Consider the following 12,917-nt stretch of genomic DNA (forward strand, 5'->3'; position numbering starts at 1 on the left):
TGTGGGCAACAAGACAGGCCATTTCTGCGGCCAAGCTTTGACTGGGCTGAGAGGCGCGATGTGGGCTGAGTTGGCAGAGGGGCCAGCAGTGCATGCACAAAGCTGAAGATGTTAAACCATAGGCAAGGGTTTTAGTGCCTGGAACGAAGAAGAAGAGAATGTAGTGGGAGAAGATGAGACAAGGTTTAGGTCTCATCTTGTTGTGTATAATACGATTCATTATACAATCCAATTTATTATTTTTTTCAATATTGAGTTACATTCCAATGAAAATAACCAAGCCGTGCTACTACCAGATATCACAAAGGTATGGGAGGTCTGTGGAGTTGACAAAAATACCATCCCAAGCAGAAGGATGTTCACATTGTCAAGTGTTAAAGGAAAGAGGGAGGGGATGAATTTCAAATACACAGATCATTACTGAATTTACTACAGTTGCCTGCTTTGTTAACCTTAAATTTAACTTATGCTAAATTCAGTTGGAGTAAAATTAGAAAATTTTTCAACTTGAGGTTAGGTATGCTGAGTAAGTATAAAAGGCTGTTCTGCAGAAGAAACAAAGCCAATGGGATATTTATTTTCCAACTGTTATATAGACTTATTATATGCCTAAACCAGTACCCTGCAACAGATCAGGAAGAACATCAGTAATACACAAATGCACCAAAGAAAGGAAGAGGAAAAAAAAGGAATGTTAGATTTTCAATTCAAAACCACTTTCACTTGAAATTACTTCCCTAGCTGATGATGGCAGGAGCTTTGTGATACCCCACTGCATGCAAAACAGACGTGTTTGATTCACTTACTTGGGAATTTGCGTTCGTGGCTCAGAGCAAGTAGGCGTTTCATTTCTGCAAAAGAAGTAAAAGAAATAATACTGGGTGTGCCTGCCTTATGGATCTGAGAGACACAGCAGCAGGGAAAAACAGATGTAAAAGCAAAACAGGCATGCTTAATAGACATTGTGTCTACCTTCCTCATCAATTGTATGGCTTGATGAAACTCCATCAGTGTCTGTAACAACACAAGAGTAAATTCCCAAATCATCTTCTCCAAGATCCTTAAAGGTAGCTTTTGACCTTTAGGAAACAAAAAGTGTTTTGATGAAAAGATGAGATCAGTCTGAATGAAACCCCTCCTTTATGTCTATAACACCAGATAAAAATAGTCTTATAGTAGCTTTTGCTCTGACTGAACAGACAAATGCAGGGCTCTGGCCAGTATAAACCAGGGTAGGTCCTACCATGTGTGGTACAAACGGAGATGGCACAACTCTCAGGTAGTGCCTAAAGCACTGGAGGTAGCTAGTTTAACCTAGCTCAAGCATGCTTAAAAACACGTTGTCAAGTCTTTGATGAGTGTGAAAGGATACAGTAAGTACAGGGTGATTCAATTTTCACACGCAATACCAAGCGTGCGGTGAGCCACCATTTCTTCCTGTGTGGTTTCTGTAACTAGAGGAGCTTATAGGTACTTCATAGGCTGAACCTGTGCATTTGCCATTTCTTCCTTTCTGTTAAAAGCCTGAAGAAACAGAGTAGGCTTGTAGAGCACTACAGAAGTTACCAAATCAGGCCGTGGTGACGCTGTCAGAAGAAAGTCCTGCTTACTCCAGCACCTCTGAAGATTGCAACAGCGTTACGTGGTAAAAGCATTTTGCAAGCAGCCGGATAATTTTATCCTTTGGAGATTTAAAATAATAACAATAGAAATAATAATAATTATTTGTAGCCTTGATTGACAGGCTACAAGGTGACAGAGTACAGATTTTCTCTCCCTATGCCCAAACATAACTCAATTGCCTAAACAGGAGGCCTGACTCATTCTGTGCGAGCTACAATTTCCAAGTGGTCTGCGTATGGACTTGCTGGAGAACAGCATACTCATAAAGTAGCTTTCCAGTAACAGAGGCAGATGTAACTCTTGCTGAGGTCAGACATCAAAAAGGATGGATGTCTGCGACCAGCCTCGATCTCTAAACACGAGAGTATTGCTACCCCCGAGGGTTCTTACTTTCCGCCTTTAGTATCGATGTTCAGTCGAGAGTCGTCCTCAATTGGTTCGTAATTCTTGGACCAAACAAACATAGAGTTTGGAGACATCTGATCACATTCAAAGTTCAAGGAAATGACTCCGTTGTCATCTACATCAACCACCATTTCCTTGGTTCCTGAAAGACCAGAACAAGGCAATTCTACTTTCTCAGAGAAGCCAGCAAACAAATTTATATAGGTATCATTCATAGGGTAGATTAAGCAGATTCTTGCCATTTTCTCAGTTGGCACATAGACTGCTGCAAACATTGGCATCCTCAGCCTTTGGTTCACAAGAACATTTCTTATTCTAATCCATAAAAATAAGGAACAGATTAAAGAGCATCATAAATCAACTGATTTATTTGAGCAAGTCTAAGCACACATGAGACTTATAATATTTGCTCTGGAAAAACCTGAAGGGAAAAAAAAAAAAGCAAGTCTCTAAATCCACTAAATGTTTGAAATATTGAGTAGCAATATTTTCCACGGTAAGGGGTAGTCAGAGCTTTCGTTATGCAGCATGAATTTCTTATTCCCTAATAAGATAAGAGCTCTAAAGGGAATACAGTGTGCAAATGCGGGTGTTTGAAGAGATGCAGGAGGCAGAAGAAGGAACAATCGAGTTGCCCCATCAGGACTCACTTGTGCAACTCAGGCACATTTTCAGTGACTCTGGCTTCACTCCGGGAGGTTGGTTTAATTGCTGTGCTTGGCATCCGGCCCTGCCGCTGTCTGCGGCATTAATCCCGGGCCCACAAAGGGAGTGAATATTTGCAATTAGCTGCTTAAGTCGCCCACCCTGTTTTGCCAGTACCTACAGTCCTTGAGCTGGATAAGGTGACCCAGTTTGTCCTTTAAAAGGCCCTGGGGGCGAATCCCAGATCAGAAACCCGAAGGCACCTCTATCCTGCCCCCTCGCACCCCGGTGAAGCTGAGGGAATTTCGTATGGGGTTCAGGCAGCTCGGCGAACTCATCATCTGTGGCGTTAACTTTCATTTCAACAACTTGTCTGGGAACGTCAGGGAGAGCGTGTGCACTGAGAGGTGCTGGAGAACATCCAGCCTCCTTTTCCGAACAGCTCTGAGCTGGATCTCGCATCTGAATAGGGCACTCATGTTATATTACTTAGCCTAAGACAATTCTGGGCTGCCCAGAATGCTAATGACACACTTTCTCCACAAAGTATTTTACCTTAAAGACAAAAGCCATTTTCCTGACATTGAGATTAAATGCTTTATTTTCAGCATGATTCTTAATGAGCCTCAAGCATGCAAGGAAATTTCTGTGTTTCATCATCCTAACACTACACATGTCCTTTCCAGTGCTCTGAGTAGCTCCTGAAATGACAATTTGTGTACACGCAGCTTGCTTAGTCTTTGTAATTTGCCATAACCATTTAATGAAAGATGAGATTAATATTCCCATTTTGGCACTGTTATATACCAGCCCTCGCAGTAATGAAGCACGTTAAGTACCAATGTATGATAAATGAAGTCTAAGGTCTACAAATACTTTACTAGGCAGCAGCATATTTGCAAATTTTTTATAATTTAATTTATTATGTGCAAATTCATCACTTGACATTTCAGTAGTGTTTAGTTTCCTGTAGATCATTAGCACATGAATCTTTTGATGGCAGTTTATGCGATGTGCAAAGAATTACAGCCAGAAGGTTCATTTGAAGGACAGAATCTTTTATATTTGTTTTAAAGTATTCTCATTATGATAACAATGCATAGCATTTATTTCCAGAAGTGATGATGGCATTTGCCTCTAATATTTATATGAGTAAAAAAAAAAAATCTTTTAAAATTACTGACCAGATGTCTCCACCTATCCTACAAAGTGGAACCAAGGAGGCTGCCATAGTAGCAGCAGTCTTAATTTCCCTCCTCTAGATAGCTTGATGGTTTCAACATATCATCCAGAGCTTCTCTTAAAGTCACCATAAGAAATAAAATACTTAGATGTCATATCAAATCTGCATTTATCTTAGCATTTTATTGCATTGAAAGGAAAAAGGTAACATGAAGCAGACACCTTCAAAACTAGTACTAGAGTTAGTGGCATCGTTTTGAATGCAGCTAGTCAGAAAAGTTGAGTGGGACAGGGTTTCATTAATTTCTGAGGTTAAAGCCCTTCCCAAGTGACTGATACAGAATCAGAATCTAATTTTGCTTTGCACCAAGATGCACAAGGACTAAGGGCAGCAATGGGGAAGAGTTGCAGTCTGCTCTTGGATTTCCCCTGCTTCCTGTCAGATCCCCACACACTGAAGTGCTTTTGTCTAAAGACAAAGTTGCAGCCCAAAAGTGGCCTGGATTGGTATTTGTTTACGTGGGTGGGTTTTTTCATTTAATTTTAGAAGATGACTGTAAAAATTAAATGTCATTTTCAAACAAGAGAAGGTGGATGCAAAGTATCGCATCATTATATTTACACATTTCACTGGATAAAGACAATTGGTACCATTCGTATTAAAGCAAATATTTTCATTCAGAGTATTATTTACTTACATTCTTTGATTAGAAAGCTCAGTCGTCTGGCCATTTTACGCATTTGCCAAAAGCAACATTCCAGCAAGAATTGTCTAGAGAGACCTGACAATATTTTGTCTCCATCCAAGATGGTAATAAAGGCAGCATTCACTGGGCAACACCAAAACACTTGTGGTAATTTTTAAAAAATGGTATGATTGTTCTTGAGATTTGTGTGGTTTGAGTGAGAAAGGTAGAAGCCTGCCCAAGAGACTGCTTTCTGAAATAATTTTTTTTAATAAGCCTTTTGTCCTTTCTTAATACTTTTAAGAAGCTTAGTTTGGTGGATGCTGTATCTGCAGATCTCAGCTCAAAATATGGGTCAACCAGATCTGAACAAGTAAATAATTTTCAGCTTCCCTGAGATTTCACTGGGCCAAACCCTGACTTTCTTGTGATCCCTCAGACATTGCACCTATGAACCCAAGCCTTGCTTGCTAAAAGGCCATGATTCTGAGATGGTACCTCATCCAGGTACCTCAGCAGAACCAAATGTTCTGCTCAAGTTCATATTGCCAGGTGGGCACGCGCCTCATTTGAGTGAACACTGAAAACGCTGTACAAATTTTTTTTTGTCATGATGATCATCTTTACATGAGTTTACGTTTGCATTTTTTTTAAAGTGTAATGGTGTGACCAATCCTTTATTTAGTACACTTGAAGATTGTTATCATAACAAGTTTTTATCAAAAGTCTGACAAATAGATAATAACCCTCAAAGAAAATGGATTAGTAAAGCCAAAAGTTTAGTACTAATACTGGTTTGATTATCTTTTTAGAAGGGGTTCCTGTATATAAGCTTTTTTCAAGTTTCTAAGTTTTGCCTTACTCCACTTGCAGGTGATGGAAATAGACCTAGTGCTTCAGCGGTTTGTAGATCTGAAATTATGAAAGATCCTGTCCCAAGCCCTTCTTACTCACACACATCCTTTTTTTGTCCTCCCAATCTTACACCCTCTCAACTTACCATCTACTCTTTCCAGTCCCTTCTTCCCATCCTAGCCTCACTAGCAGTCGCCCCAGTCTCCCCACTCCAAGTTTTCCAGTTCTTTTACACCCCCAGCTTCAGACCTCCTTTTTCAGACCTTCTTGACTTACAGCCTTGCTGAGAGCTAGCTCAAGGCTTCTTAGGATTTTTACCGGTCATAAGGACCAGGCATTTTTGAGAGCTGGGCCAGTGCTGCTGCAGGAATAGGAGACGTAAAAATGGAACTGGGAGTCAGAAACAGGGAAAGGATCCTGGGGAAACGCTCCTGAGGCAGCCGGGGTGGGAATGGGAACTGATGATTGCCGGCGATGTCTGCTCAACACCTCACAGTCAATACCATCCGAAATAAACCCTGACTGTTTCTCCAGGCAGGAGCAGCTATCAACCTGACTGTGTAGGCAGGTAGGCAGCTGTTTGCCCAGGTAGTCACCTCCTTTGCCTATGTCCCTGCACTGCTACTCGTGCTCCCTGTGTCCTGCCTGCCCGCTGCCTGCCCACTGCCTGCCTTCGTTCCTGCTCTTTTAGGGCTCTTGGAAACCTTCTCAAGTGGGATCAGATATGAGAGTCTGCGGGTGGAGGAAGGGAACTTGTCAGAGGAAAAGAGGGTGTATGGTGGATCCAGGCTGGGTTGTACCCCTCTACCTTCTTACATCGTGTTTTGGTTGAGCTGATCTGAGTGGGTCCTCTGCTTATGCATTTTTCTATAGATATATGCAAATCTTACAACTTTATTGTATTTTTATATTTCTGAACCTGTAGTTATGGTAAGAAAATCTGTTCTGACCTTGAAATATACCAGACAAGAAAGTAAAAGATATGACCCTCAACTCAGTTCCTGCTTAGTAAAAAAGTTTGACTTGAGAGGGGTCAGACTGTTCGCACGCAGCCTGTATGTAAACATATCACACAAACAGGACCTGTTTAAATATGACAAAAAAGAGGAAGTATTTCTAACAAACCTGGTCGTGTTTCAGCTACAACAGGATCCGTGACATGTGACGGTTTCCCAACACCAGCCTGGTTTGTTGCCCGCACACGAAACACATAGCTCACACCTTCTTTTAGGCCACCTATCTGGAGGAAGCAAATATACATACATGCATGACGTGTTACAAAACACTGATTTTTATTTCACACTTCTTACAATTCCAGTATGGATGCTTGACAATTGTATTTCCTTTCTTTTTGTTTTTCTCCTTTTCCAGTTGACAAATATTTCTTCCTCGTGGTTTTTTTTTTTTCGATTTCAGAGTGACATGACTGATCTATTTGGCTTGCTCCTTCCTTGTATGCATAGCTAACATTTAGACAGCGTCATTACTGTCATTGATTTCTTTGCAAAAGGAGCATTGTTATTGGAACAGCATGTTTTTAACTCATGTACATTGACCTCTGAAACAGCATAGTCTTTTTATTGCAGGTAAATTCTGGCTTTTAAAAATGAAATCATCAGGGTAATAAGTGCCAGCCACACCTATTTAAAAACAGGAGGGCATTTAATTGTACAGATTTAATTGTAGTCACTTGAGGAATCATACTGACATGATAACACCTGCAAATACTCCTTTAAAATATGTATGAAAGGATCACACTTAAAAGTGAGTTGTCTTTCAAATATTCTGAAAAGCATACAAATAGAAAACCTACGTAAGATATATCTCTAGAATGGAGATACAGCTGATCCCTTATTTAGAAGTTATTCCACAAAATGCTGTAGGATAATAGTGAAAAAAGCTTGGGTTTAACTTGCTGTGAAATGTGAGGAGAGGGTACTTTATATTAGAAAGAATCACCAGCCACATTATCACAACATCTATTTTTGTGCCATCTGTTTTTGTGTAGTCTACCTTGCCCTTTGAGCCAGAAAATGCTAGGGTTGCCTACTGCGTTATAAGAATGGTATTTGGTTTCAGCAGTGCATTCTTTTATTTATAGGCTTGTTGTACCAGCTTGTCTTCTGAGTTACTGTCTTGGCTGACTATACAGGCATTACACGTGTGTATCCTCAGCACAACATAAACTACTATGTATTTCATTAAATGGAACCATGATCAGCACAGGATCATGCTATCGAAGGCTAACTTCCTCAAGATTATACTGTTATACCAGTATTTGAATCTTAAGCTAGTTACCTTCAAGAATTTCTTTTGAAGTGGCTTCTCATTGACACTTCTCCAATGTTCCTCCTTTGCTTCAGTTTCCTTCATATCAACATAATAACCAGCTATGGGACTACGACCAGTATAAACTGGTTCTTTCCACAGTAAAACCAAAGAGTCCTTCCTAACTTCTGTGCATGTGACATCATGGGGTGGCCCTGAAAGGTAAGAGTAAAAGCTGGAGCTGGGGTATCAAAATAAATCCCAAAGGGCTAGTGCATAAGATTTCAAAAACCAAAACCAGACACCATGTTGTACACCCAGAGCTGATATAACATGTGCAGCTCCTCTGTATCATATCTAGACCTGATATAAATACAACCCATGCCTATTAAAAAGACTAGCCAAAAAACCAATCCAATTTGTTGAGATTTGGTATCTTGACCAAATATTCATGAACAAACAAAAACGACAAATAGTCTCCAAACTCAGGGAAATAAGTTAATTATTAAGCTAATGTGCTGCTTCAAGGACTGCTCTAAAGTCCACTGAAGTCAATGGAGGTTGTTTTCATTCAACAAGTGTGAAAAGGCCAGCGATCTGGCCTTGAAGTGATACATTTAGACAAGGGTTACGGGACCTCATTCTTCTCTGCCTTGTACCTTAGGCAGGTATTTATGACTACCATTTAAACTAGGAGGCAAAGTGGCAGACACAGTGTAGAAACCAAGCAGGAAAGATAAAGAAAAGACAAGCTGCTTGTAAAATGCTACTGATCGAATGGGGATCGTTTAATGCCTCAGTGTAAATAAACTAAATCAAAGTGATGGAGATTCAAGCCTGAGTATGAACTTCAGTGCCCATTGACTCCCCTGGAAACTGAAGTCATTGAGAACTTAGATAATAGGTCACAGAGCACCAGTAGGCTGTGAGTAACCTCCCACTCAGCATCCTACCAGGTACAGCGATGGTCCATTCTTCACATTTGAAGGGCTGGCTGGGTAGGGAGGGTGTCCCAACCCCAGCCAGGTTAGCAGCAGCCACCTGGAACTGGTACACCATGTTTTCCTTCAGGTTTGCAATCTGCAGAATCAAAATAAGATGCTTATTAACGTTGGATTAAGGCTTTCAGAGAAAGTCACAATGACAATTTCTTGACACATGAGCATGCTTTTAAGTGCCTGAGAGATGAAAGCATTATTGACATCATACATAAGGTGATAACTATCTTGGCTTTTCCTCTAATCAATGGTGGAGCATGAATGGTCTTAACATGCTCAAATTGTAAACCCCTTTTCCTATTTATAGACAACTTTGGTAGTCAGGGAGGGAGCATGGTATTGCTCAACAATCATATTAATCTGTCTTGTGATACAGAGCAAGTTCACTTAAGGCAAGAGTTGTCCTCACAGCAGGGTGAAACTCAGTCCTGGCATTGCTTTTCATTTGTAAAGCAGCTCAACGAGGTTGTAGCTAGCACTATCTCTAAATTGGGTCAAGAACTGATGACAAAACTCAGCTGGTTCCAGAACCAGCAAACACGGGGGTAGTCCACCAAGCCCAGTAGGAATGCCATTTGTTGTGAGGGCCTGACTTACAAAAATTCAGGCTGTGTCTAGAATAGTGCATTCACAGATGACGGTTGGTGCCAGACTAACAGATAAGTGTACAAATTTTGCAGAGAAGTTTAACAGAGCTAAATAAATTTATCATCATGGATATAAAACCCTCTGAATAGCAATCTGTACACTGAATTATAATTCATCCCAATCTGTCTTTGAGATCTGTTTTGGAAATATTGTCTGCACCCACAGCAATAACAGAAGTTAACCTCTTACCCTGTATGCCCTCTCACTAACGGCCTTAATGTTGGCCTCCATCCACTTCCCAGGAACTCCATCAACCACTTCACGATAGTTCACGTAGTAGCCGGTAATTTCAGTTCCACCAGTGACTTTAGGTTGTTTCCATCCTAATACCATCGAGTCACGAACACTCTCAAGTACCATGATGTCATAAGGTGGAGATGGAGCAGCTGTTTCAACATGAATAGTACATAAGTAGGAAATAATATTTCTATAGTCAGACTGGCATTCAATTACCGTATTCAGGTGGCTCCCATCCTACATTTCCTAATTAGGATGATATTTATATGGTCAAGGGAAGTTTCTGGAGTTGGAATAAGAAATGCAGGATAAAAGCTTCCATAAACCAAATGAAAAAGTCCAAACTGCATAGGAATTAGTTTTCAGGATCATTTGTTTTTTGAGAAGCAAGCTGATACATAGTGAAAGAATGTGTTGCAATTGCAGCTTTGATGTAAGTGATCAGGACTTGCTTTAAAACTGTGAAAAAAGGGGAACTAAAACTAACATTACAGGAAAAGTAAAAAAATTGGAGATGCAATGATTTGTTTTCTTTTGCTGAAAGCAAACCCTTTTTCATACATACAATGTTCGTTGTAGTTCCTTTTTTTAAATAGGCCTACATTCTTCCCTTCAGAGAATGGAGTTTATCTGTTCATTCTTTTTTTTTTTTTAAATTTATACACTGTGCAAATTTTATCATTGCACCCGTCACATGATCTTACCTTAATGGAAGGAAGCGTGATCATAGGCACTGTAGACTGACCAGAAATGGAACATGTCTGTTACTGGAACTTACATTAAAAAATTTGCTGCATAATCCTCTTTTTAAATTTTTTTTTTAACAATACAGAAATCAGTAACTTCATCCCAACCCATTTTCTTATAAAGCCTTTTCTGTATCTAGTGGGGAAATGCTTGCCCACACCCAGTATGTCATGCACCAGTGAAGAGCCCTACTTGTGACCCTGAAGACCTACTTTTGATGGAAATCCTATATCATATATGTTTCCTTTTGTCTTTAACGTTTTATACCAGTGTCAGCTAGCCACAGGTGCCTCTACTTTGTTTTCTGTTCAACATTCTGCACAAGCCTTTTGAGTCTCACTTCAGAGGACTGGGGAGGAATTCAGTTCACTGGACAGGTACCAGGACTTAAATGAAATTCAAGCCCCACATTTCTCGGGCACAATGGGTGTTTAACTGTTGACAACATAAAACGTGATTTTGTGCATGTGCCTTCAACTTGATAGGTTTTCCTCATCACATATTGCTGTCAGTCAGAGGTACAACACAACATTCATTAGCACTGTGTCTCAGAGGATAAACTGTAGCTTAGGCATAAATCCACAAAGGATCTTCATATATCCTAACACAACACAGATTTTCATGCTTACCATCACAATCAGATTTTGTTTCCTTCACATGTACATAACCCAGAGACTAGATAAGAAGTCTCCTAACAAATTACTGAAGTGATTTAGAAAAAATACAGTATCTTGGATACATTAATATGTCAAACAAGCTATTAAATTAGTAAACAGATTTATATGTTTCACTTTCAGTAGCCATCAAGTTTGTAAAGTGGTTTCCGATACCATTACATGCATAATGATCTTAACGGAGAGTTGAGCACGTAATTAACGGGTCTGATGGAAGATGCATCACTGGAGAGCACGTTCACTTGTGGTGCGGACGAGCAGAGGTTACAACCATCTGAAGTGGATGTACCAAAGCAGTGAAATCTATTTATTTTATTAACTCTCACCTGTATCTTTCTTCTTTGTCACTTTTTCCGGTGTCAAAAGATCCCCGGGTCGAGACTTACTTGCCTGCTTAGCAGCAACTTTTTGTGGTGCAGATGTGACAGCGTCCTTAACCATTTCCCTCAGGTTATTGTCTCCTGTACTCCCCAGTTTGTCAGAGCTACTGGGTAGTGTGTCTCTATTAAATTTAGCATTGCATTTTAGCAAAGCATCTGTGTCAAAGATAGGCTGGGAAGACTCATGCATGCCTTCCCAGCTGGTAGTGCGGTCTGTTAGTCCACCAGCTTTACCATTCAGTTCAGGACACACACCATGAAGCAATCCTCCCCCTATAATTGCCAGAAAACAGCAAAGACATTTTGAGTTAGAATACATTCTTTTTTCTTCATTTAGTCAACAGAATGAAGACATGCATACAGTGAACAATACAGCCAAGGTATGACAAATCACAGGTTTTACACACAAAATGTTAAGCTTGAATGCACAAAAATTTGAAATGCATAGAATACCTCTCAACCGGCTCACAAGTAATGCTCTTTTGATAATGTCTACTTTTCAGAGCAGAAGAAATATGGAAAGTTAATAGTAATCTTCATTTGCTACAATTATTTTAGTATTAGATCTTCCAAGTCATATTTCTGATCCTTTCAAGATGATCTCACAAAATTGCCCTAGGCCACATCTCCCTGCTCTAAGGTTGTGAGGTATGCAGTTTTGATACAAATGAGAGTGAGGGTGTTGCAGATGTACAATTTATTCTAGCCCAGTGATCTCATTAATCTTTGTGGTTTAGTTCAGGCAGTGGCAAGCAGAAATAATTCATCAACAAAGGGAGAACACACAGGGTTACAGAAGGTTTATAAAAGACACATTGCACTGATTATTAGGTTTAGGTATGGAAACAAATTTCTTAGGAACTGACTGTATAGGATGGTGTGCATTAGAGGTGATAAATACCACATTATGGAATCAGAATGACATTCCATTTTCCAGGATACCTATGAAGTGAACTTGGCAGTGTTCTCTTACAGTGGTTCACAAGAAACACCTGAAGAAGACTGGATGGTGAAGGTGAACAGTCTACAAGAGTGCAGTGACTGTGAAACTATGGCTGTGAGACCATAGGATCTATGGATAAATTATTATTTGTGGACAGCATTGTAAACCAAAACAATTAGTTACAAGTAGTTGCTGAAAACATCTTTACTTAATTAAAAAAAGCATATTCACTGTTGAAAAGAGCAATGGAAAATAGCTTACCAATGGCTGCTTGCACTTCTATAGGCTCCGAATCCTGTGAAAATTCACTGAGTCCCGCTGCATTAACAGCTCTGACTCTAAAAATGTACTTCTCACCATTGATGAGCCCATGGCAAATGAATCTAAAACAAACCAGTGAAGGAATACTTAGAAAGTAGTATGAAGGAAATAAAAATCTTAAGGGGGAAAAGAACGCATTTCTTCCATAAAATTTATTCTCGTTTCTGAAAACTAAGGATAAACCATGACCCCAGTCACTTAAATGAAGGTCAGAGAATGCAGAATGTATCTAAGCACCTCATTCACACAACGAAGATAATGTCTAAAACCATGTCTCTTTGGACATACCGTTTACCAACACTCTT

At 39.9% G+C, this 12,917-nt stretch overlaps 1 protein-coding gene across 1 annotated transcript in view; it reads right to left on the minus strand.

The window, feature by feature from the left end:
* MYOM1 (myomesin 1) overlaps window positions 1–12,917 on the minus strand; it is a gene marked incomplete at its 5' end in the record, with an annotated part of 38,984 nt that overhangs the window by 22,638 nt on the left and 3,429 nt on the right. Inside the window, 9 exons of the mRNA XM_009587326.1 lie at window positions 807–851; window positions 973–1,079; window positions 2,014–2,170; window positions 6,522–6,636; window positions 7,695–7,879; window positions 8,618–8,744; window positions 9,500–9,696; window positions 11,604–11,621; window positions 12,553–12,674. Coding sequence (XP_009585621.1) covers window positions 807–851; window positions 973–1,079; window positions 2,014–2,170; window positions 6,522–6,636; window positions 7,695–7,879; window positions 8,618–8,744; window positions 9,500–9,696; window positions 11,604–11,621; window positions 12,553–12,674 — 1,073 coding nt within the window. The remainder of the gene's footprint in view (window positions 1–806; window positions 852–972; window positions 1,080–2,013; window positions 2,171–6,521; window positions 6,637–7,694; window positions 7,880–8,617; window positions 8,745–9,499; window positions 9,697–11,603; window positions 11,622–12,552; window positions 12,675–12,917) is intronic.

The sequence above is a fragment of the Fulmarus glacialis genome, unplaced genomic scaffold, assembly GCF_000690835.1.
Source record: "Fulmarus glacialis isolate BGI_N327 unplaced genomic scaffold, ASM69083v1 scaffold1001, whole genome shotgun sequence".
NCBI classification, from domain to species: Eukaryota; Metazoa; Chordata; class Aves; order Procellariiformes; family Procellariidae; genus Fulmarus; species Fulmarus glacialis.